General features: G+C 41.7%; 1 protein-coding gene and 1 long non-coding RNA gene across 7 annotated transcripts in view; both read left to right on the forward strand.

Moving 5' to 3' along the window:
- LOC146775882 (death-associated protein kinase 2-like) overlaps nt 1-27472 on the forward strand; it is a 668281-nt gene that overhangs the window by 618300 nt on the left and 22509 nt on the right. For all 6 annotated transcript variants that reach the window (XM_085639575.1, XM_085639576.1, XM_085639574.1 and 3 more), the window contains 2 exons: nt 3229-3381; nt 21314-21359. In XM_085639575.1, coding sequence (XP_085495701.1) covers nt 3229-3381; nt 21314-21359 — 199 coding nt within the window. The remainder of the gene's footprint in view (nt 1-3228; nt 3382-21313; nt 21360-27472) is intronic.
- LOC146775883 (uncharacterized) lies at nt 26144-27222 on the forward strand. The gene is made up of 3 exons (XR_014972364.1): nt 26144-26285; nt 26393-26509; nt 26976-27222. It is a non-coding gene; the product is annotated as an uncharacterized LOC146775883 (long non-coding RNA).

A 27472-nucleotide genomic window follows, 5' to 3' on the forward strand; every position in this document is an offset into this window, starting at 1 on the left:
TTGCCGTGGATCCGCGCACCCACCGCGGGAGAATCCGTGCATCCAACGTGATAGGATGCGCGCACCGTGCGCGCATTTCCCCGTGTTTTTTTTGTTTTAAAAAGGGGGCCCCAGGGGGTCCTTCTGGGACCCCTAAGCACCTCTAGAGGGTCAGAGTATTTCCACTCTGCCCCCTTTATATGTTTTACACACTTATTCCCCTTGCTTCTTCAGCCTCGCTTCTACCGAGACACAAAATGGCCGCCAACAGTTCCTGGTTTCGAATGTAGAGAGACACTCGACAGCCAATTAGCATTCAGCGCGCAATCAGGAGGCTGCGAGCTTGGTTCGGGGAGGGTGCGGGTACGGTCCGCGGATCCTCCGCGGCCATAGATATCACTAACTTTTTTACTCTAATTTTCTCAGGAACTACTGAACAGATTCACACCATATATGCAAAAGGCACGAGTCCGAACTGAGGACTACCTCTTTGCCAAATTTGGTGTCATTCCGTTCAGTGGTTCGGGCTGTAGCTGCGACAACAGATCCTATGGGAAATTGCATGGGGAAACCGCGTTTTGGGACCCCCCTTTTTTCTCGGCCCCTGCTTGACGGATCACCGCAAAACTTTCAGGGTAGGAGCGGAGCGGAGCTGGCCAAAAGTTTGGAAAATTTCGCGAGGATTCGTCAACCGGCGCCAACGTTATTCCAAATAGAATGTTGCGGATTTCCTATGGAAAATAGGTCCTAACTATAACTATCTACTGGCGACCGCCAGTAGATAATATATATATATATATATATATATATATATATATATATATATATATATATACACACACACATTAAAAGTAGAGTCATGCAGAGTTAATACCTATGCAGGCAATAGTCTCCTTGTCGTATAATTTCATACTTAATCGAAGCATCTGTAATTTGCAATATATAATTAAAAGCAGTGTCTAGCAATGTTTACACTTTCTGGTTAGGGGCACTCGACACCCAGCCATGGGTACATAATCGCTGTAAGTCATAGAAGAAATGTGCATAGAAAAAATAGAAGAGAATCAACATATATGAAGAGTGTTTGTGTGGTTATAAGAGAAGCGCATGGTGGTGAACATTTATCCAGTTTTGGGCAATTTGATTCTCATCAAAGTATGACTCAAAATGTGTAGCTTTATGAATTTAGTAGTGGAATATTTTGGAAGTAGTCTAGAGCCCTCAACAGTAGCATGAGGACATGCCACCTCATTCCTTCATTTGAAGCACAACCATTTCAATGTCTGAAGCAGTGTCTAACCACTGGTTTTGCAGGGTTTATGGCATAAAATGCCATTCCATGTCAAAATATAAGTCTGAAAATAACAGTATGTAACAACCGAGAATCAAAAATGTAAACTGCCAAAATGTTGACCATATTGAAATATATACCTTAAAAAAATCGACCTAGTTTAAATTGTACCCCCAACTAAACTCACTTCCACTTATTGTAGGACTGGATTAGTTTACTGTTTGTAATGAGGCCCAAAAGCCAGGTAAATGTTGGCTGAATTCACATGCAGTTTATTGATCCATAATAACACCACCAACAGCATCCAACCACTTCCTCGCCCAGCTCCCAACGGTCTTCCCAGAACTCTCATATCCCTGATGTCACCTTCCATATACCCAACCTTACACATTCTACATGCCTAACATTCCTGAACTAAAGAAATATGTGCTGCTGTGTAGGACACACCCAGGACATTTACCATTCTTACTGCAGTACTTGCATATTTGGGAAGGGGACATGTTTCATGGGAGATTTAGGTGCAAGTCTACTTTTTTTTGACAAATAGTTTTGTACGGTAGGTATCTTGGCAGTCAGTGTTTTCAGTTTGTTTTTGCAGTTTGTAGTTTGTCGTTTTTCACCTGATCTTCATAATTCAGTTGGCTATGATTCTGTCCCTTTGATTGAGTTCGTTCTCGAGACAACAATTTCCAGAGATTTAATCAAGTGCCTTTTCCAGAAAGGCTGAGGCCCTTAAAACATTATTTACCTGGTTATGCCAAGTATGTGTTTGTCTCCTTTTTGAGCTGTCTGTTATTGAGGTGGCTCAGAGAATCAAGTGTTCTTGGCCAAAGTGTTTGATTCTTAACAACAGGAAAATTGATATTGTTGAAAAAAGGTTGGATGAGGCATGGAGATTTAAAAAAGTAATTCCACTTTTTTCACTGAATGTAAGTTAGCAATAGCAATATAAAAAGGTCTGAAATCTGTCTTACCCCCTGAATATGCTTCTTCACTAGAAAGGTAGAAAACTTTAAATAGCTCACCTACTGAGCCTTAAGATAGTCATGGACATGGCTGATACATTCACTGGACCACCATCTGTTGTTGTGTGTGAGAAGAACCTCCAATTGTTATCTTTTTGATGGTTTATTTTGAGGATCTCTGCAGTTTACCACTTTAATTTCAAGACCCATTAACTGCATAGTTCACACGAGATGTTGTCACTAGTAGTTGTGCGATATTGGAAGTGAATCGCACGTTGGCCAGATGCATGCCATCAGTTTGGCCCTGGAGACTAGTCCGTATCGTATGACCTTTATGTATTTTGACCAATAGTGACAAGTTGCCTATTCTCTGACTATATGATCGTAGTCTTTGGGTTGAGTTCTCTATGTTGTGGTATAACATTAACCTTGTTAGTTGCAAATGGGGCATCAGGACCCATAAAACTAACCATGTAGTTGGTAAACAAGCCTAACATGCGCTCTTCGAACATGGTGCTCATGATGCCAGTTATTTCTATTGTTAAGTACCACTTGTAAAGTTCTTTGCTCCTGTAGTTTCGTTGTTGAAGCAAAGACCTGTGGAAGTTCACAGCAGATGTGCACCATAAGGCTCATACATCCTGCCAAATACTCTTCCTACACGTTATCCAGACTTAAGAGCTATGTTTTTGTACCATTACCAAAGCTTATGCAGCACTTTTGTTCCTTTGAGTTTCGGGACCTGGTGTGGGTGAAAGCATTTGTCTTAACCTGGTACGACTAATGCAGCTCAGAAGTTTGAGGTCAGAATGTTTCAGCCCCAGAAGACAACCACTGAATACCAAGGTTTTCCGTGTTTTCCCTGTAGCTGGTCCTGCACTGTCTCTCTTCACTCACTGTGGATGTCATGCTCCACTCTGTTCCATCTGTGTTTCTATTTCAGACTCTGCTGGTGATTAATGTTCATGTTCAATTATTTTATCCCTATCCCAGGTTAAGTGGACTGTCCCCGTTCCAAGGGGAAACTGATGCAGAGACCCTGACTAATGTTGTGGAAGGAAACTACGAGTTTGATGACCGCCACTTCAAGCAAACCAGCGAGATGGCCAAGGATTTCATCCGACAACTACTACTTAAGGATCCCAGGTAGTGTGTCCACCTTTATTATGTTACTTTTATCCAGATTTTTCAGCTGTAAAAAATAAAGACCTTACATAAGGCATTCTGTCCGCAGACCTGAGTTAGACATGTAATGCAAAAGACCTTCATACACCATTCCACAATGTTGCTTCGGTCTTTAGGGAGCTGGGTGAAACATGGCAGACTTGGAAAGCAACTGCTTCCTTGAATAACATTTTTCACTTTTGTGAGTTAAAGTTCAGCAAATAACTAGCTTTAAATACAGTGTTCAAAATACGTTTAGAATAAGGATAGCAAAGGTATTGGAATCTTTTCAAAGCCTCCCAGAATGTGGGAATGCTGCAGAAAGATGGATTTCATTTTTTTTTTAACTTCTAAGGTTACTTTGTTTTATATATCTAGGATATATTCTATGGGGAAAAATTAGATGGGAGAGGCTTTTTAATAGGTCTGTCATATATCCTCCGAAAGCATATATAGCTATGAAAAAATGTGACAGGCCTGGAAAAAAGGGAAAAAACTGGAACATTGCCATTAATCAGGGCAAGTTGAGCTAAACCTTCCTAACATATGTTAATAAGACGCAAGAACCTCAGCCACTGAAGTGATGTCATTCATCCTCATGTCTGCTTCTCACCCAGCTGTGGATTTAGGATTGCTTGGGTGGGCTCCTATATAAGAGCTTGCATACAGGGATAACGTGCTATCCCCATATCCACATCTGTTGACGGTTAAATAAATGACCACCCCATACTGATGGAACTCTATTGGCTCCCATTGTCATCCTCCACCATTTTCAAAACCAGCTGCATCCTTTAAAAAACTATTATGACCTACACCCCCATTTATTTTTCCAACAAGCTAACCACCTCTGGTGAATCTCCGCACGTGCACAGCCAGGACACCTTCAGAAGTGTAAACCAGAAAATAATAAGAAAGTATGCCTTATCCATCTAAACACTCAGGATCTGGATGGACAATCAGGACCACCTCATTCATTACAATTTAAGAATGAATTAAAAACTCACCTCTCTAGAGAACACTGCATCATAATACATTAACTATCTTCAATAAAGCTTCTCTTACTTGGTGACTTTATGCTTGTGTTTGAAGACAACATTGCTCTGCTGCCTTTATGATAGGTTTGCACTATAAAAATACCATATACTTGCATACATACGCACAAACCGATTGTAGTATCCAAACAACTGTTTAAATTATCAGTAGACAATAAATGCGTGTCTCCAGTGGAAAGTTTGAAAATATACTTTGATAAAAAGAGTATTAATCTTCTAGGGTACCCTCGCATAATGAAGATATTAACCATCCCTCTTATTTTAGGGTATCCTGCAGGCACGTCTGGCCACTGTTCTCTTCTGCAGTCATTAATGTCACCTTTCACTTGCCCCAAGTTTATTCAGTGTTTCATTGAATTTATTCAGCTTGGCCTCCACTTAGAAGTGTTTTGGTGTACTCCTAAGGCATGAACAGAATTTCACTGTAAAGTCAGATAGATCACTGGAAGAACGCTGCAAGAAGGACCTTGTCTTACCATTGACTTCATAGGATTGAAGAATTCTCTTTTTTCCTGATTGACATAGTGCTGCTTGGGACCTGGAGTCATAATTTTCAAAGTTGGTTACCATAGTGCGCAAGTCTTTGATTTACTTTTACTGAACACTAAAGCGGCTCAGAGGATATCCCGAATTCTTCCTTCTGGCTGAAGTGCCTGCCAGTCAGTTTCCAATGCAAGAAGACCTTCCAAGCACTGCCTGCTGCAATGCAGATTGTGGACAGTAACTTGGGTGTGCGGTTTGCACATCACAGAATGGGCATGTATGGTATCATCTGGGTTCTCCTGCATCAGACATCATTCTGGGTGCATCATGGAATATGCTACATCAACTAACCACACTTTTGATGTGCAGTATAAACAAGCATAAAACGCAAATGAAGTCAAGAAAAATGGTGCGATTGTGTGTAGGTATGTCACTCTGTTCTTGGTATATTGTTGGCATTTCTAAAATGCCACTCTTCCTTTGGTTTGTCCTTATAGCACAGGTGTGTGTCTGTCTGTCTGTCTGTCTGTCTGTCTGTCTGTCTGTCTGTCTGTCTGTCTGTCTTTCGTCACCTACCCTGTTAAGATGCATTGCACAGAAAAGTAGAATTTGAACAAAGACAGAGGCCATGGGTCAAAACTCTGCCCTCTGTGCCGTAGTTGTTCTGGTTATGGCTTCTGGTATAATGGTTTGACACACAACCACACACATATATACTTAATTGCATTCAGTATGGCTACACAGAGTAAAGTGAAAGGGCTTCAGGGTGTCTACCTTTTCTCTAGCACATGCCATGGAAGTCAGTCATCTTTCATTTAGACCCGTATATGGAGTTCTGTAATAAAGGGGATTTTTTTTTTCTCACTGAGATTCGGTGATATCAGATACAGAACGAGAGTAAAGCTCAGTTTTTCTATACGGTCACTCTGAACTGCAAATATGAAAAATACCCCTGTCCACAGTTTAGCCTTGTAGGACTTTATTGTATATCTGGCCTCGCAAATGATCGGCCACTGCTTACAGCATGTAAACAGGAATGGAGGAGTAATGGGGGAGTGATGCATAACCTGGTCTTTCTTCCAAATGTAAAAAGAAAACGGGCCTTCTGCCACCCACATCTACCACTCTCAACATATTCATGTTTGGCCTCCTGCCTCCATTGCTATGAAATAAACCCTACCATGCCCAAATCCAAATATTAAAAAAACTGATCTTCTGCCAGCACCCCCAAGCCCCTCACCATCAGTGCTATCCGACCTCTTTCTACACAAAGCTGTGGCACACTTAGAGTGACACTGTGAGAGCCGCTTGCCAGTAGAGATTGTTTTCTCTTGTCGGGCAGGTCTGTAGAGATCCGAGCTGTCTGGGGCGTATACAGTTGGCAAAGGCTTGTAGAGGTCCAGGAGTGGCAGGTGAGACCACAAACCATAATTTCTGTGCTGCACTCTGGTCTCTGGACACCCTGGCAAGGTGGAGAAACAAAGGTGAAGCAAGTTCTTTCACTGGTAACCGCACACTAGTGGGCTTCAGATATCCACTGTTATTGCATCACATAGGCCAGAGTAATTGTATTGAGTTGAATTTCTTTTCCAAACGTTACATATTTAAATGTTAAATTAGTCCTTAGTGAACCATTGTGTAGTAGCCTCATGTTATGTTATAATGTTCCCTTTCACCTTTGTAGTGTCCTCAAAGATATGAATAAGCAGGAGGCAGGTCAAGTAGTTAAGCAAGTGGATTTATTGGCACCTCATCCACCAACAGCTCATCTCCAACTCCCACTTACAGAACCCCCACGATAGCCCTTCTGATTCCACACTGGAATCCATGCCACATTCTGACCTTCTTAGGTCATAGACCAATCAGCTCCACAGTACATTGCCACACATCTTCCCCCTCAACAATAATAATAACAAAATTGCAAATGGTAATAAACAAAAGAAAGTATCACACAAAATCAAGATAGAGAGTAACATGTTACTAAAATGAACAGAAAAAACTTCACAGTGAAACATTAACATGTGACATATGCATATGCAAATGGGCCTCCCCACACTCAACAGAACCAACCTATGACCTAACATAGTCCTTCATATACAGAGGAAGTCTGCGCACCCTTTGACTTCTTTCCCGGATGCCCCTCAAGACCCCAGGCAAATTAGAACCAGAGGACAAAGGAACAGAGGACCCAGGACTGGAGATTAACCTGTCGCTATCTGCTTGACCAACAGAAACCACAGGATTAACCACTACAACACGACTCTTGTTCCAAATCCTGCCATCACTTGTTTTAACTGCGTTGTTGAACACCTTAACCACAGGTCTTACATTAGTATATTTCGACCAAGGTTGACACCCCACAGGAGCTCTTATCTTAACCAAATCCCCAACCTTCACCACCTGAAATTGGGCACCTTTCTAAGTAGGTGTCCAAGGAGTCGGTTGAGGAGTATCTTTCTAAGCGAAACATACTCCTCAACCGACTCCTCTTTTTTCTGCCCCCTTAGACCAAAATGATACCTCTCCATTATCGTGCTCAGCCTTGGGAGGTAATGACGGTCCAATTGTTCAATACATATTTCATACTCATTGAGGTTCCTTTGTTCGGAAGCACTTAACTCAGGTAAATGTTCTAGAACCTCTTGACCTTCACCCCCAAGGCAATGCAACAATAACGAATGCTTACGTTCGGCACTGAGATTCGTGCCACAAACCCTCGCATAATTCGTAAAAATCTTTTTCCATTTCTGCCATTTTACATTCGGCTCACCTGGACTAGTTAGAAAAAACGGAGGTTGAGTTACATTCTGCATGACAACAAACTCTTTTAAATCTTAAATTTTAAAAATGAACATCAAATCAGAACACTCTAAAAATAATAGGAAGAGAGAATGAAAAAATAAAATAAAAAGAAAAAAAAAAATTTCTTCTTTTTTTTTTAAATAAGCGACCAGTTCCACCTTTGGTAGCAGTAACCCATCCAAAATTTCCATAAAATGTTTAAAAGTATGAATACTATGCAGATTCTCACAGGTTCCAAGAGAAATGAGCACAAAGTTCTTCCTTTTCCAAACACGGTGTTTCCTCACAAGTGCATTGTAATCTTCCCAACGACTCAATATGGCCCCCAACGAGGTTCTCATTGGCTACATCCAAGCCTCCAACTGGGAATTACTTGTACATGCGCAGGAGCCTCGCGTCTCAAATGGCCCCCAACGAGGTTCTCATTGGCTACATCCAAGCCTCCATCTGGAAATTACTGGTACATGCGCAGAAGCCTCGCGTCTCCCTTGTTAACTCTCGCGCTCACTGCCTTGAAAGACGAAGCAAATGACGGAGCGTAGAAGCGTCGCGTCTCCCTTGGTAACGCTCGCGCTCACGGCCTTGAACAACAATGCATTACGGAGCACAGAAGCCTCGCGTCTCCCTTGGCAACTCCCTTGCAAGCACGCAGAAGCCTCGCGCTCACGGCCTTGAATCCAAGTAACAGAGCGGTCACGCGCACTCGATACCACCAGCTGTTCTCCTCCTTCCGAAAAATCCTCTCCACGAAGAAATTCGCTGTGTCGTACCCGGAGCAACGCCACTCAGATAGGCCTCCAACCGCGCCTCCTCACGACCAGAGATGATGAGAAACAGCTCCAGAATCCACGCAGACACCTTCTAGAGGTTAGTGCCCAGTCGATGTTGAGGTGCCTTTACTCCCGCTCGTCGCCAAATAAATGTAGTGTCCTCAAAGATATGAATAAGCAGGAGGCAGGTCAAGTAGTTAAGCAAGTGGATTTATTGGCACCTCATCCACCAACAGCTCATCTCCAACTCCCACTTACAGAACCCCCACGATAGCCCTTCTGATTCCACACTGGAATCCATGCCACATTCTGACCTTCTTAGGTCATAGACCAATCAGCTCCACAGTACATTGCCACAACCTTGTTCCTAGCTGCTCAGTCAGTGTGAGTGTTGTGTGGAATGTTGGTGTGATTGACATGAGTGGAATGCTTGGGTGCCTGATGTGAGTGTTGACAGTTGGAAGTTGTGCTGAGCAGCTAGCAGGCTGTTCCTGGCGGGGCTGTTTCTGATCCAGCACCGCACCAATAATTGATCAGGGATCAATACTCAATAACATCATACTTCAATGGCCAAACACATTCACCTAGAATCCCTGATGCGCTGGCGTCAATTTGTTTGTGCGTTCAATTTTTCCTTTTCATAGATTCAAATGAGACATTTTTTAATAACTAATCCTTTGCATCAACTTTCCTTCCGCTTGGTCGATGATCCAATTAGTTGAATAGTTGCTGGCAATGACAATACTCTCTAATATAACATTTAGACAGCTAAATAATCACAGACACTTGATAAAGTTTATGAGTTTTATTTCTAATATTTCTCAATGCTCAGTGCATACAGTCACAGATGTAAATAACGAAATTCACAAAGAGAGAAAACAGCAACATTTTTAAATGAATACAAATTCATCTCATAATAATGACATTGGATAGAGTCAGAGACAAGATTTTCAGCAAAAATATATGTGAAACATAATACACCTAACGGTGGGGATGGATGGAGAGACAATAGTTTCATCTAGATAATACATATCCTTGATAGAGTTCATAGATGAAGAGACAAATGTTTCAGCAAAAATACATTCATAAGTAAAGATTTTGAGAACGAGTTAGACTAAATACAAACCTGACGGTCTGTAGAAAACTACCCCCTCGGCCTAGGAGATAGTGGTGGTTCCCCAAAAATAAAATCAGGGAACAAAGATAAAGACAGGAACAGGACAGGTCAGGAACAGTTAGGGCTCTCTGCAAACCGACGGACAGCGACACATCTTCCCTCTTCTCTCTTGCCAGCCTAAGCGTAAACTACACTCCTAAAGGCACCCCAATAATACCCTAAAATTGACATGTCCATCCCACATTTGTTGCAAACTTTTACAGAACTCGCAAGTGGATTGGTGGATTTAGGAGGTGGCATTGTCACACCACTGTGACTTCACCTATGCTTTAGCTAATTTATTATTCCACATTCTTTCCCAGGGTTTAGTTCTTCGCTCGTTCGCACGTTTTCTAAACGTGTTACAATTAGACAGTCTTTCATTCATGATTTTAACATCATCCGCAGAACGTGGCTCCGGTCCCACAACTTGGACATCATTTGTCAGTCGATCATCAGACTGTCCTTCATCTTCGTATAATTTTCTGTGGTGCACAGCACGTCTGTTTCGTCTCTGACAGAGCGGACTCACTCCTCGAATCACCCCCTCCTACTTCAGCCAATTTAATGAAGATGGCGCCTTTTCCAGCACACTAAAGCAAAATAAATATGAACATGTATTAAATATATGATAATGAAACCTTCACTGTTTACCATGCACTTTGCACTGTTCCCCATTAATGTTACTTAGCATAAGCTTTGTGCAAAAGCGGCAATATTTATTGTTCCAAAGCAGGATGCAACATGTAAATTACTGATGCACATGTGGCCTATTCAAGCAACGATTCTCGTTTCCTTCAAACCACAAATATTATTACATCTTTTTTTTTACTTGTTAGTTCAGGCATACGCAAAGCAATTTCTCATGTGTTTATATTGGGTGTACGTTAGTTTTCCACAACTACTTACTGTTAGTATGTATTCTGGGGGTATCAATTCGTGCAGGTTTCTTTTTGCTAAACCCTGCTCCATCATTACCATACATCTTATGGACTTACTAAATAACCTTAAAGGACACTACCTGGCTGCATCTAAAATGTCACCTCTACGCATGGGACAACATCACTACACATTGTTGCACATATTTGTTTTAGAATAGAGGGCAGCATCCACGTTTAATGCTAACCTATCTTTCTCACTACTAGACTAATTTCCACGGCGAATTCGCAAACTGTGTTGCACAAGTAACTGTAATGTTTGTTCCCAAAAGTGAAACAACTGCTCAGAAACTCAGAAACACAATTCGCAAATTCCATGCAGAGATTGTAGTCAACACTGTAGAAGATATGCAAGATGTACCAATTTACTCACATTAGTTTGACCATAACATTGGGATTGGATATTTTCCTGGAAAAAGTGTTGTGCACCCACAAATGCAGAATCGAAGGAGCAAGAACAATACTTTGCAATATATTTCTGCATTGAGGAAAGACTAACATGTGGATATTCTAGTTTGAGAAGAATCTGCATAAGGCAAAACAGGCATATAAATAGAAATCTTTGTAAATTGTAGTTTTGCAGCATGAATTGTTTCTGGCTTCACATGCTGTGCATTATTCTGCCATCTGGTGCTTGGGTCTGGAATTGTCTCTTGTAGCCTTTTATGTCTTCGGCGTAAGCATCCGCTCTTGATTGCAAGAGACAAAGTGTTGAATAAAGGTCTTGGAGCCCGCCCAATTGCTTACCATTTGTGTGCATCATGGTCACTCTTATTTGGTGCCTTCAAATTGGGCAGCATGAGCTGGCTTTGTTTCCTCTTCTTTCCGCTGGAGCATGGACGAAGTTCTGATGGCCTCATCTTGATTAGGGTCCTTCTGCTTGTGGCTCTGTGATTGAGGTACTAGTTTTTAGGTCTCTGCTCGCTCTGTGAGGCATAATGTAGTAGAGTATGTTTTAGAAGTGGGGTGGAAGCCCCGCCCATCTTTTTCATTAACTGGCGTCATCGTCCATGGTAAATGCTGGCTTTCGTTTGATAAGAAGGCTTCTTAGTCCCTCCTTGTTATCGCCCTGTCTCCTTTTGGGACCGCCCATCAGGACTTGATCGTTTACTGTGCCCGAACTCGGGAGCTTTCATTACCAGCTCCGAGAACTATTTACTTTATTAAGTGACACAAGTCGCACAGGTAATGGTAGCTGCTTCCTAATATAATTTGTATTTCGCTTTCTGTTTTTGTTTTTTGATTTCAAACTTTTTTACCTAGCATGGCGCCCGCTTCACGGACACAGTGCTCAGTTTATTATTATTTTTTTCTCCCCCCCCGCTCACACTCTGTTGTCCGTGCATTTTCGCACCCACCTTCCCCATCCGCACTCCGCTTTCCGTGCATTTTCGCACCCCCCTCCCGCGCACTCTGTTCCCCCCACAGTCCGCGTGAGCTAAATGATGAAAAGAAGAGCCAGCTCCTCAAAACGGCTGATCCGAGGGTTTAAGGGAAATCATCGTCGCGCGAGGCACTGCAGGTTTATAGACGAAGACCCAGTGTTATCTTTCACAATTCATAGGAGATTGCACCACCCCCTGCGCCTCTACAGCTCTCACTGTCGCCTCCCCTCCGCAGTGCCTTGCTTTCTCTCTCAGCCGGCGCACGTTACACTCCCCCTTCTCTAAAATGTATCCTAACTTCCTATGATTACAGTAATATATAACTGTCAAGGGAAGCTCTATTTTTAAATATGCAACTGCAAGTGAAATTTCATTAAATGCAGCATTATTTGCTCATCTCAGCCTGGCTTCACGTAGAAAAATTAAGGCTTTTTTTCTCGTACATTATTTTGCACCTGCCCATGGACGGTTCGCTACCCAGGAAAAAAAGATGTTATGCACGGCCGGCTCAAGATTTATACTGGCTCTATCGCATTCACACTGTTATTGATGTACACAGTCACTAACCGTACGTGAAAAGTATTCCGATTTTTATTTTGTAGAATGAGCCCCACACCCCGGTCGCATGCCGTTTGGAGTGAGGGGGTTCTGCCTCTTTTTTCAAGATGTAGGGAGAGCTACAAGCCATCTGGGCTAAGTGGGAGGCACAGCACCCATACACATTCAGATCAGCAAATACGCTTTTCCCATAAGCACGTGGGCACACGGGGGACAAAGGAAGCACTCCCTGCTGGTCCGAGGCACAAAGGTGGGAGAGTAGGTCCGGGACAATGGCAGCTGGAAGGAATGCCTGTGCGCACTCTACACAGCCGTACGGCGCGAGAGGAGATGGTGGGGGGGAGGGAAAACTGATGCGGAATTGCCAAGAACAGAAGGTGTTCACCTTTCCTTTCCCGAAAATGTGGGATTGGAAACTAAAACTCCAATGGGAGTCAGTGCAAGCTGAGGCAACAGGATTAAAAGCAGATCCCAGAAGACATTGGGAAGAGTGTTCCTTCCGGTTGGGAGAGTGCAGGTGCAGTGTCTTTGGAATGGGCTGCTCTCACCTATGCATGGGAGGTTGGTGTCTTTTTACCCTACTGGTACTGCTAGGGAAGATGTCATGTGACATTGCCCTAGTCATCAGCAAGGAAAAAGTTAATAGACAACCACACAGTCTTGCCACAAAGAGATATTTAACGAAGCAACATGGATTTAAGGACCATTCAACAGGACACACACCCTTGAATGCTACGTATGCAAAAAGTAAGTCCATTCCAGGTTTTGGTCTCGATAGAACAGCATCCTTCCTATTTGTGCTCGCCCTTCTTGAGGGACCCTAGAAATAGGGTAGAATTAAAGCACAAAGTCGTCCCAGTGGAGGCCGTTTGGAATCTTTCACTGAAACAGAAGTTGTCTACAGAAGACCTGTGTTCTCCTTTTCCTCAACCTGAATCACATTTTTTTTGTGTTTGATGTAACACCGTAAGGGACCAAGGGTATACCCTGGTGTGGGCCCTGTCCTCACTGTACCGTTGGAGCTAAGCCGCACCTAACTGAAAAGGCCAATATGGCCTAACTGGTCTTGGGTTGTTTGCGTTTCGGTTTGAAGAAGACCTGGATTGGCAGTTCAGGCTTGACTGTTCTTAGTGGCATAGTGCTAAGACTGATTTGGGTAATTCTGGGTCTAACCTGATTTGGCATGGTGGACAAAAGATGGCTTGGAATGATACCCAAGCGATTGCCAATGGTGAGACTATTTGCAAGCATTCCTCCCTTCACTTTTTGGGGGTTTGGCTATTGAAAACCTTTATGCTCTTTTTTTCGCAAGCTTGAACACAATTTAAAAAAAAAAAAAAAAAAACATCTTTTAGCCCGTGTTTTGGAAAGATTCCCTTTTGTTTCTTTGTAGTGTTGATGCTCCTAGTGTAGTTTCTGTAAACAGCCCTGTAAATCTTGTTCTTAACTCATCACATTTGCTGTTTTTTGGAGGGTCTGTTTCGTTGACCCACCCCCTCCCTCATCGCGGCTTGTTCCCACTGTGGTCTGACGCTCTTTTGGTCTCGTCCCCTCTGAGTCCCGCTTTAGCCTCCTGGCACCTCGTTACAACTGTTTCCAGTCGAGAACGACACGTGAGACCTCCAATCATCACACACAGGCACAATGCTTTAACATCAACATCAACTATATATTGTGTAAAACAAACCATTCACTATTTCTTTTTCAGTTTGTGCATGTGCTCTGTTTTTTTTTGTTTCTTTCAGCCTATGTTTTGGGAAGGCTTCCTTTTGTTTCTTTGTAGTGTTGATGCTTTTAGCGCCGTTTCTGTGAACTGTCCTGTAAGTTTCATCACATTTGCTGTTTTCCGAATGGTATGTATCATGGGCAACCCAATCCTCTGAATGGGCCAGTTTCGCCTACCCACCCCCGCCCTCATTGCTGCTTCACATCTCCTTCGTCGTCCGCTCTTTCAGTCTCCTCCCCTCTGAGACCTGCTTTGGCGTACCTCTCTGTCATTACAACAGCTTTCAATGGATAACTACAATCTCACATGAGACCGTCCATCATCACACAGAGGCACAACGCGTTAACAATAATTATCGCAAACATATATACAAACTCAAAACATTACAGCTATGTATTCTAGAAAATGAACCACTCACTTTTGTCTGTTTCAGTTAGTGTATTCGCACTATTTTTTAATTTCTTTCAGCCCATGTTTTGGAAAGGTTCCCTTTCGTTTCATGTAGTGTTGATGCTCCTAGTGCTGTTTCTGTAAACAACCCTGTAAATCTTGTCCTTATCTCATCACTTTCACTGTTTTACGAGGGGGCCTGTTTCATGCACCCACCATCCTCCCTCATCGCAACTTGCCCCCTCCATCGTTGACCGCTCTTTCCGACTCCTTCCCTCTGAGTCCAACTTTATCTTCCTGGCCCCTTGTTAAAACTGCGTCCAATGGAGAGCTACACACACACACACACACACACACACACACACACGTGAGACCACCAATCATCAAACAGAGGCACAATACCTTAACGATAATTATCAGAACTGTATATCCAGACCCAAAATTTACAGCTATGTATTTGATAAAAGAAAATGTTATTGCTTTCTTTTGGCTACCCAGCGTGTTCCAAAAGTTAACGTTCTGGAGCAAGGGAAGCAGTTGTGCGAGCAGTCTACTTCATCCTCCTTGCGCTGCGTCACATGACTCAAGTTTGCTGATGTGTTACGCAGAGATGGTGCTGCAAGAGGTGATTGATTTACAGACATTGATTCACAATTTAACATTAAGCAGCATCAGCAATACTCCACAAACCAGCTACCACTTCTATCGTATGTCATGATGGCTCTGCCTTGGCAATATACAGAGCTCCATTGCCTTTTTTAATTAGGTTTATATATAAATAGCTTCTTTACTGAATGAAGGCTAAAATAAGTCCTCCTAACCTACTAACCTCCTAACCTACTGAAAGTACCACTCCTCTGTGTGCTGTGCTAAAATGGCTCAACAAGAGCATGAACTATAGCTTGCTGAACACATGCCAAAGGGAGCCTATGTAATCTGAAGCAATGGTTTCCAATGCCATTGAAGCATAGAGAAAACAAAAATAGAATCTCTCGCAAAGGCGACACCTATTGGCTTTGCCAGTGCCTGTTTATCTTCTTCCCTTTCTTCAATTACAGCACCAGTGAAGGCCTGTCAGTGCTGCTGTCTTTGTTTGAACGGGCCTTGAGCATCTTTAAAAATGCCTGTTTGTATTTGACTGGCAGCTATAAGCAGCCTATTCACGATTGAATGAATGTTTTTGAGAATGTGGCAATATTTGTTTTAGAGGGTGGGTGTTAAGGACTCCTTGGTTTGTAGCTGTTGATTCATTGTATCTGAGCGTGCTGCACAACAGAAACTGCGCATTGCTCTGCCCGTGTCTGGTTGTGAATGCTGAACGCACTGTTTACTGTTGCTAAAAGTGTTCCCCATGTCAAGACAACCAGCGCAGGGGCTCCCTTTTCAGCACATGGGACAGAGTGCTATCTTCCAAGGAGACATGCAGAGGTGGACAACAGCTTCCGGCCAATCCGTCCCAATAGACTCGAGCTTCTTTCACTTAGACATTTCTACACACTTTTTTTTAAATCCATTCGGTGGTCGGAATTGTTTAATACTGACCACTATGGAGAGGTAAAGACTGCCCCTTTCTCAACGCGAGTGCCACTGTAGGGCTTTTTACTGCATAAAAATACTTTCATAAAATGCACCTATGTTAAATTAACTCGTATGATTATCATTTACCTTGTTTGTGTACATCTAAATATAGCGAGCTGCTGGTATAATTCGTTTAAACATCTTGATATTCTTATAATGCTTTTACAATTAAACCATATAGAAAACAAAATCACGATTGTCGTTCAGCAGCAGCTATTTTGGGATCCAAATGGATGCCCTGGGATTGTGTATTCTCACTTTTTAAATACTTTGGCAACTCAATCTTTATTTATCTAATATTAAGTTGCTGCAGGATGACAAAACGAATTTTAATTCTATTACTTTTTTTATAAAATGACAGCACTCTTACTTTATGGTTAGGTGAGATTATTTTGAGGATCATCATCCACCATTTGCACGATGAAGCTCCTAGCTTCCTTCTCTAATATGCAGCTGGTGCTTAGGCAACATGTGATGGAAGGCGTGTTTTTGACCAGCCATATGGGGTAAACATAGGTAGGCCGTGAGGCGTACTAAAACGTATCCTTTGAAGTTACTTCATTATAGTCCTTCCAGGTGACTCACTTTAGAACACAGCGATTTAAGAGATTCGGGCTGCATGGGATTGTTTGCTGCTCGAGTGTATTGTGGATTTAAGTTCTGCCAATATTTCCATAGAGGTCAAAGTGTGATATTTGGTTCAGTTTTGATGTGTATGTTATTATTTACCCCTTTTCACCATCAAGTGACAAGGCAACCATTCTGGTACTGGTTGGAACCTGGGTGCTGTGAAACATGTTGTGTTCTCTTATCTGCTCACATGCATAATTACCAGTCAGGCTGGATTGGTTTGCCAACATGTTCCCGGAGTTTTTCTCTCATTTTAGACTCGCCTGCCTCCCAATTCCCCCATGAAGTGTCAGAACACTTTCATGTGCAAAGCTACCAAAATGTAAGAGCTTTACACTGTCTTGGCGGGTAGCCAAACGTCTTTGAAATGCTTCATGAAAGCTACAGTACCTCAGAAGTATTGATGAATGCATCTTCAGGTCTCTCTTATGCTGGCAACAGAGCTGTTACAACCAATCTAGCCATAGTTTCAGAGTGACCTTTTGGTCCGCCCTTTGCTCCTGATTCAATGCCTTTCTTGTTTAACTCCGTTCCTTGCTCGTAATTTAATGGCTTTCTAATGGATTCTTGTGCTTGTGCTTTAAGGAGCATTTTAGTCTCACTATTTTGATTGGATGTGTTGTATCCTGCTCAGAACTCCACTGCTGTATTGGTTGACGCAACTTTGAATGGTTCGTAAACCATGCAAGATCGACACCCATACATGTCCTTGACTGCATGTACACAGGCATGATAGCTATCTTTGAATTTAATTATTTTGTATTATGAAAATATATTCCAGGATCATAGAATGTTTTTTCTAAAACCAAAAAAAAGCATTTCAAGTTGGCCGCCATGTACGCACACATAAAAACCATCTTGAAATAGCTTTTCACAAAGCATAAGAAGAAGTATTACAAGATGGTCACTATGCTTGTGTTTATATGTTATTCATGCACGAGGACCATCTTGGAATGCTTTGTCCTTTACTGCAAGAAAAAACATTTCACACTGGCTGTCATTCGCATGCACAGGTGGCCGTCATGCAATAAATTTTACTATAAATGAATGACAGCCCAAAAGAGCTTTGGCAAAGCCAATAGGTTTGTGATACATCAGCACCAAGACATGTTAGCTTTGCCAATGCTTGTTTTTTTTTGGTGGACATTGATGAGACATTGACCATTTGGTGCTAGTTCCCTCCTCTGAAAACAGGAGGTGTATGCCCCAGACATCAATAACGAGGTAAACATATTAAATCCATCAATTGGACCCCTGCCTAGTCACCTTTTGCCAGAGTGTCAAGAAAGGTTAGTCCTGAAACTCAGACTTTTGCATTAATCGAAAGGGCAAAAGTAGTTTGACTTATAAAGAAAAAGAATCCGCACTGTTGCATAGCATTTTTTAGCCCTAGGGATCCATGTACATTATGAAGGCTTTCAGCCAGCTTTGATACAACTCATGAATTATTTTTAGGCACAATTTCGTCGGAACCAACTAGCTGCCTTTAAATAGATGTATACCGGTATGAATGATTGCAGTACTATCTGTCCCACTGTCCTACTGCTTATTCTATCTAGCAGGTGACAGTTTTCCATTCCACCAGCCTTTCCTTTCGACTATATGTGGAGAAGACATCCATCTGATATTTGATAACTTTTTTTGGGGGGGGAAGGGGGCAGGAATTAATTTGCCAAGCACCTACATGTACCTCACAAATTAATCATTGAGGGATGTGGAAGGTGCCAGAAGAGAGCCAATAATAACAATAAATAAGTTGAACTATCACCCTCAAACAGCCAGTTAAATCAAAAACATGCATGTTATGATAACATTATGCATTTCCAATGATGGATGTGGTTTAAAGAAAAGGAATTTGGTGGCGAGATTATGGGCCAGATGTCCATAGCTGTTTATAGGTCGCAAAAGGCCCGATTAGCACAATCGGGCTGCTTGCGACCTCAAAAAATCATTTTTGTAATGTACAAATACCTATTTTGCGATTTAGTAACCTATTACCAAATTTCAAAATGGGTTTGCGATTCAGTATTAGGAAGGAGCGTGTTAAGGGTGTCCCTTCCTAATAGTGACTCGCAGTGGTGTGTATGAATGTTTTGCCATCAAAATGCGGTAGAAAAACATTCGCATTTTACCGCCCACTCCAGGTAGGTGGTAACCCATTTGCAAACGGGAAGGGATCCCCAAGGGCCCCTTCCCCTTTGTGAATGGTTGTCAAAGCATTTTTCTTTTTGAAATGTATCTTGTTTTCCTTTAAGGAGCATGGCCCGCATTTCCCCAAAAAACATTGGTTTATTTGAAAGCATTCGGAGACATGGTGGTCTGCTGAACCCAGCAAGCCACCATTCCTGTGATTTTAGCAATTATTAATGGGTCACAAATAGAGATGAACCTCATGAATATTTATGAGGTAGGTCTATTTGCGACCCACTGGGATTTGCTAAATGTGTGAAACACATTTGTAAATAGCTGTTTGCGATTACAAATAGCGAATCTCAAAAATTCGCTATTGGGTAATCGCAAATCCAAAGCTATGCACATCTGGCCCTTTGTTCTTACTGACTCAAGAAACCTTGGAATTTCCCCATTAGTCAGTCCACTCTTAGTATTGATGCCTCCTTTCTTCTCTTGGCAGCAAGAACAGTGTGAGTGTTTTCAATGCTCCATGCAAAACATAATTTTACCAGCTAGAACTCTCTCTATTCCCTGAAAATAAAAACAAGATTTTCAAGGCATTTTGAATTATTTCTTATCCCGCGAATCATTGGTGGGGCTGTTGGTGGTGGTAAGTCATAGGCGTGACATGTTTTACACTGCGTATCACTGCAATCCTAGCCCACGCTATGAAACATGCATGCTTGTGCTGTGTAAGCTAGACTAGCCATTTATACTGGTGAATGGGTGTGTGCATGCGTTGGCCTGGCGCCCCTGCATGTCCAGCTCCCACGTTTCTCCCACCTCACTACCAGTGGCAACAGGGCAGTGGGAGTAACATCAGTGATGGGACTCATAACACGCCACAGCTGCAATGACCTTGCCACTAATTTAATATTAGTAATAAGCCTTCCCAAACTATTAAGTTCTGAAAATACACACATTTTCGTCTGAAGTATATACATATATTAATTCAACAAATCAAATGCTTCTAATTTATTAGTACAGGCTGCACACAGGAGAGAAACTTATGAGTAGCTGGAGGGCTACTCACTAGCTACTCATTGGAGACGCCTGCTGTTGATGGAACAACACCATAGTCTAATAATCCATATATGAGAGGTATTTGCTTAGTGAACATCTTAAACTGAATTATTTCAAGGTGCTCCTAATAGTGATAATTATGAGAATGAAGGCACAGTGAAGACAAATAATTGGATAGCAAAGTGACTCCTAATTTCCAACTCTCATTCGGCTCCACTATTCAATGGAACCAAGAAAAGAGAATCAAGGGGAAATGGGACCGGGATAAGAGAAGGGAAATAATTGATTTCCTTCATTGTAGGACTCTCAGCCTCTCTACACTCATCTACTATTGCATATCTTTAATTGTAGATTGTTCATGCTAAGTAGTTATACTAACTATAATCATGCAAGGTTACCCATATTCCATATTTTTCGTAAAACATACCCTAAAACCAAAGTACCATTGCCCCTCTTCTTGTTTTTATATAGCATCTAGTACTGTAATACTGGAAAATGATTATCATGGACGGTAGTTCTTTTGAATTGTGTGTTCGACTTACACCCAATAATCAAAGATGCATCCAGTTTTCAGGTCTCAAATTCCAGTCATGTGCTGATGCTCCTAATACCTGAGAAGCAAGTTAAAACTCTAACAGCAATAAAGGAAGGAATCAAAAATGAAGACATTTCTTACACCTCAGTTCTTTTCAATGGGAACCTCAGAGAGGGGGACAGATGTGAATACTCTAGGACAGTCTTCAGCAAAAGGGTGCTGAGAACTGAAGAATATCTCTGAAGAGACTATTCTTGAGGTTCCTTTTGTAAAATAAATGATGGTCCACTAACCTAACCTCTGGCGCTGAAACCAACCTCTCTACGTATTCCTGACCTATTTGGGTCCAGAGTTACACAGTTTTGTTAAGCTGGGATTGAAACCAGGTTCTATGGATCAGAGCCCTACAAAATGATTTGGCCATGGGGCCCCCATGGGGCCCCCAAATGTTTCTGACTGGCCTGGAAGGCCCTACCAGACAAGATCTGTTTAAATTGAGGGTCACATTGGTGGTCAGTCATACATATAAACTCATTGTATAAATGGGCCTCTTTAGCTTTTACCCTTTAATATGCTAGCATAATAATAGCTTGTAAGACTTCCACATAGAATTGGGAAGAGGTGAGTCCATCATCGCTAGATCTGCATTTGTCTTACTGTTTAAAGTGTGATATATCCATTGTGAATGCTCACTTTTCGAATACATTATTTTTCAGTGACCGAATGACTGCAGTTGAGTGCCTCATCCACCCCTGGGTCAAGGTTTGTGATTTTCATAACTGTTAGTGAACTGCTGGCTAAACTTAACCCTCTTTACTAATTGTGATTGTTTGTTACATAAAGCATTGGGTAGTACATTGACTGAAGGCACATTTTTTTAAATTTGGGTATTGATATGGGTCAGTGACCTAGCACAGAAGGGTAAAGAGAGTTGTTCATAGCAACATAGGTACATATCCCTTGTGGGTTGCTAAGACATGACATGAGTAACGTATTTACTTATCTTTTGAGGGCGATGCATTATCTAGAGTAAAATGGAGAGGATTTGACCAGGGCAAATTTGACAAATTGCCCATCCAAATGATGTTCACAAAGATCATAAAGGGGTGGAACGCATTGAAGTGGAAGAAATGTTTGGCCTTGAGTGGGAGGACCGTGTTGAAGAGTTGAGTGTTGAGGTCTTTTCTTCAGTGCAGGAGGGATGAAATAATGGGGTGGTTGTTCCAGAGCCTTTCGCCATAGTCAAGAGAAGCGCTATTTCTGTGTGTACTCTTTGAGACATGTCAGGATTTTCAGCCCAACCACAGAGAAGCTGCAGTTTCCTACTGTTCCCCAGTGATGAGTTTTGTGCAAAGGTGATCAGTTTTTGATTAATGTAAGCCTTACTTTCAAACAGAAGGTTTTAAAGCAGAGTCATGCTCAAAGCAGAAACATATTCTCAAATTGATCTTAGTTCATATGCTCAAATTGATCTTAGTTTATGAGTATATTCATTAAGAAGTCTTGTGTGGTTTCTGGATGCACCCGTCATGCCATTTGCAATGTATATGTGACAGGATTAAGGACTGGATGGAAGAGTGACTTGAAATTAGGAAATGTCTGTGTATGCTTTTTACTTGTCACTGTTATTGAAAGACAGGGCAGAGTGGGTGTAAAAAGCCTAAATAATTCAGTCAAGGAATAAAATAGTGTAATTCCTCTCAAGGTTAATTTTATTTTAAACATTCCCACACTTGACGTAGAAGAGTGCCACTGCTGGTGAGAAAAACTCTGTCTTTGTACACTTATGTTTAAGGAATAATCTAAATGTACAGGTTAGAATGATGTGATGTGAGTATCTCAGATTGGAGGTCTAGGGCTTATGTTATGACCCCAGTCGGGGGCAACACAGGATACAGGAATTATTGGGCCAAACTGGGTGGGGTGGTTGAGGGTTGTTTGCCACTAGTGTCCTGGGGGCCATCCTACTCTGGCTCTGCAGACTGGACCAAGTACCACTTGCTCCACACATGACTCCATGGCAGCGTGGGGCAAGCAGTTACATGCTCCCCAGGGAGGCAGTGTGGGGGGGAAGACCTCAGAACTCAGCAGTCAAAGAGCAGACACAGTAAGCCCAGTACTTATCGTTATGTAAAAAGAAAGTCCTTTAATCATACAGCAAGTGACTCTAGGAGTACCACGGAGTCAACAGGGCGTAAGGCTACTGACATGTTGAGGAGCACCAGAAGGCATCACTTCTTCCTATACTCTCCACAGCCCGAATTGCAACATGCGTGAAACCCATTGGAGAAGTATTGAAGCTTGATATGGGTTTCAGGTTGTTTTGTGGTTGGTTAAATAACTGTTCTCTCATGTAAGTTTCAACGGAAGGGAAGCAGAGCTATGGGTTGGTAGCTAGATAGTTTATGTTCAAATTTGGGATTTCTACGGAAGAATGTATTATTCCCATTTTTATAGAAACAAGGACAAAAAGGGAAACATTGATAATGTTGAGTAAAGGTGTTCGATCCTCAAGAGATAAAATGTAATGATAGAGAAAATCAGGAGCTTGTCATCATGCAAAGTGTTTTTCAGGACAGGTGCTCGGCAAATGCTAAATTGCCAAGAATTGAGAGGAATGACAAGGAGGACCATGATAATATAGGCTGGTCAGGCAGTGAGTGTTGAGGCATCACAATAGGTGACATCTCAATTGGGTCTTGGAATTGTCGCAGACAAGAAACTATCTGTACACTCATGCTTCAGGCACAGAGGTGGCATCTAGATTGCACTAGCAAAGAAAGATTCATATTGCAGTTATAAAATGCTAATCACAAAGAGCACTATATTAAAATTAGAAGATCAAGGAGAATTATTTTGGTGAAAACATTAGCCGTGCTGCAGAATGCAGTCATATATTCCTGATGGAAGAGGGATAATGTAAGAAGTTACAGTAAAGGCATTGAGAACTGATGTTGGATAACTTTAGAGATGTGCTGTTGGTAGTTTGCCAATTGTGTAGTGTAATGACGCTGAAACGGGGGCAAATCAGTCACCACTTTCGGAGAAAGAGAGACCAAAATGCTGATAAGTCTATCCTCACCTCGGCACTGTCCTCAATACTATTTATTTTTTACAGAGTTTTATATAGCGCAAACTTGACCCTATGGTATCGGGTATAGGAGCGCTTGACATAGCACCAGTTGCGTTACGTGAGGACACATTCATTTTTTGTAAGGCACATGGAGATTAAGTGATTTGACCAGAATCACAGGATGTTCAGTGTCATTGCCGATACTCGAACCCAGTTCCCCAGGTTCTAGGTCGACCGCCCTAGCCGTTAGGCCAACTCCTCTCCCAAATATATGTTGTGGCTAAACCACTCTCTTTAAAATAGGACTGTCAATGATCATGTTCCACGGAATGGTTCTACCGCAAAACTGATTGCATTAGGTCCTCTATGTGTAGGGGAGGTAAAAATATGATCTGTGTAGGCATGATTGATACGCAGTAATGGGTGGCAGAAGGAAAAAGAATAAAGACTCTTCTCGAAGGCCAGTTTCTCAAAAGGTTTTTAGGTGGTTTTCTTACATAGCGCGCATGTGGAATGAATCATCCAAGTGCTTTGTATTTAAAGATTCTGTAAGGTACCAGGGAGACTGCAGTAGCGGTCAGAGTTGTATCTAGTAGTAGGTTGGTGTGCCTCACACCTGCTCAAGTGACTGAACATGTGGTCCTAAGTTATATTGACAAGGAGAGAGAGTGTTCCTTCTTCTGGCTGATCTTTCCTCTGATGCCAACTGTGCAGATTAACCACTTTAGAGGTCACAAAGTCATCACTGTCTCTTGACCCTTGATTAGGGTCATGAAAAGAAGCTATAGCAGCTATACTATATATGTATAATATAGTAGCTATAGTATATAATAAACTTCTGGCCAACGTTCATTAATAAATTAAGCATTTTAAAGATTACTCGATTTTGTTAATCCAACATATGCACGTTAAGGTTTGTACTATCTAGAAAGCTATGTATTAAACAAGACTTGTTCGTATAGTCAGAAATGTAGGAGGCAATATTGCCGCTATCAGTGAGAACTTCCATTTTCAATGAAGGCCCATAACATCAAAAGTCTGGCAGGAGATTGTGGCATATTTTGTCTATCCTCCTAGCTGCCATAATATAAAGGATAAATGCAGGCGACTAATGCACAACTATGACTTTTCTTTTAGCTTTTTGTTGTGTATGCATTTTTCACGTTCTGTTAATAGAAGAGAGTAATATAGATCTCTCCATGTATGACATTATCTGAGCATAGTGCATTAAGTTACATAGATGATTTCTGAGGAAAATGTAATCCCCAATAGCTGAAATCTTTAGTAATATGGACGAATATTGGATGTTAGGATCACATCAACACACCACGAATGCCCAGAAATAAGTGTCAACTTCACCATCACAACATGGCCGCCAAAAAAGAAAGGACTAGCGAAGTTTCAAAATAAGGCGTTTTCGAAGGATTTAGAGCCCTCGACTTTTTATATTATTTAACACTCCTAAATAAGACCAAGAAAAAACAAAGGATCTTCGCTTAATATCAACATAACACTGTACACTACTGTATAGTCATATATCAGAGAAGGGACTATTTTCGACAACTACCCTTTCAAATATGGCCGACACAATTTTTTAAAAAGTATCTATGATGACATCATCATATCGCGAGACTTCGCCGCTTCCCCGTGTTTGGAAGACGATATTCAAACAGACATGGCACGCTCACGGTAGCTTGCCGCCCTGGAACAGTGCCTGTCAGTGGGAGAGTTGCCGACGTCTGTCCATGGAAGAAGTACCATGGAGGTAAGGAGAAGAGGAATAGGAGTAGGGGTCTGCCACACAAAAATCTATCTTGCATGCCGAGGTAGTAATAAATAGAAAGATTAAAAATATTCCCCTCTTCCCCGCTCTAACATAATGCGTATCGGGGGTGGATATCACATGGTGTTGCGTGAGTTTATGCAGTAAAATCTATACGGTAGCAAAACTTAATGTTTCCAATTTCCCAGGTGGATAAGCAGGGACACCAAAGTTTGCATTTTTCACCAGGTTGGGTCTGTCTGATCAAAACAGGCGTTTTTTGCCTCTCCGCTCTAATATAGTGTGTATCGAGTGGGATGTCGCATGGCAATGTTTTGAGCCTAAGTACCTAAACCTACACGGCAGCTTGGCCCATAACGTAATGTTTCCCATTTCCCAGGTGGGTAAGCAGGGTCACCATAGTTTGCAATTTTCATCAGGCTGGGTCCGTTTGTTTAACACTGGCTTTCTGCCATAGACTAGATACCCTACTCATCAGTTTCAGACCCCGTACTGACGGAGGATGCCACGGAGTTAGCCATTATATCATGTTTGTGAGAAGTTTTATCTCAGGCAGCACACAACTATATGCGCAACCTTTTTCCCTAGAGATATCGCAGTATTGGGCCAGACAGTACTATGTATTTAACGTTAAGAGTACTTCTAACGAGAGATCTCCTGTTTGGAAGTTTTGGCAAACACTCAGTAGTGATAGGACTTATTCTTTTTCATTTTAGTTGGGAAAGCTTTTGTCGGACATAACCTCGTATAGAGAATGTGCAACATATTTAGCCATTTGAGCTTATATCGATTCATACCACAGAAATAAAGACACAAAAAGCTCCGATATAGGGTAAGTTAATCCCTGTGATATCAATACTCGGATAGAGTGCCCTCTGGATAGCCCATAACAGTTTTCTCTTTTTTAAATAAACCTAAAAATGTTCTTCCATTCTTCAGATACCATTTCGTTTGCCTGCATAGACAGTGCGCTGTCCCCTCAACTAGAGGCATTCCTACAGACTACACGTCTTATTTGTCGAATTTGAAATCATCCCACTGGCTTAGTAGCTACAGGTAATCCCACCATGGCAATTAACTAGCTTGAGGGCATGTAGTCACCACCGAATTTCTATATTCAATTTGCGATAGCCTTTGATAGTGCTTTCTTTCTTTTTGTCACTTTCTCGGGTGCAGCTACTTGCTGACTTCTAAACTCTTGCTTTCTGCATTTTCTGTTAAACAATCTTCGCATGCCATCGTGTCTTCGGTATTGCTTTTACACGACGTGCACTCTTGATTCTCTATATTCTCACTAATGACACTGAATCCTAGAGATGTGATACAAACCCAAGGGTTTGTTATCCACTTTTGGATAAGGAACTCAATAAACTCAATGATGACATATCCTAAATCAGTTATGCAGTGCACAATAATATCAGCACGGGATGGTGAGGTAGAGGAAGTTATGGTCTAAAGTATTTTTTGAATGGAATTACCATATATGCCACCACCCATTATCATTTTTTCTATTACCCCATAGATTAATCCAGTTCGCTTGTTGTTTGAGATTCATTTTATAACAAACATTGGTCCTGAGGAAGGTGGTTTTGCCACTGAAAAACGCGCATAGACCAACACTATGCCCATGAGGAGTGGCCCCTGAGAGACCGTGTCATCATAAACAACTGATGTTTGAGATCTTCCAGCAGCTAACTGTGTTCTCTCTAGACCATTTTTCGGGACCCCTCATAGGGCTGAATCTCGTCTTGTTTTATGTATGATTGAGGTTGTATGAAAGGAGTCTGACTGGTGAGAATGATTTTGTTGACAATTTGTTGTGGGGTGATATATATGTTTTCTTTAAAGAATTTAAGATTGTACTAGCTAAAGAACGAAAGCAATTAAATGTACAGACAATGACACATGTATATATGTATGTATTTTTGTAATAAATGTATACACACAAAAAAAAGAAAAACACATGCCCAAAAAAATTCTATTTATATAAGAAATAACAATTGACAAAGATGCAATATA

This window comes from Triturus cristatus, chromosome 12 (genome assembly GCF_964204655.1).
Source record: "Triturus cristatus chromosome 12, aTriCri1.1, whole genome shotgun sequence".
Classification (NCBI taxonomy): Eukaryota; Metazoa; Chordata; class Amphibia; order Caudata; family Salamandridae; genus Triturus; species Triturus cristatus.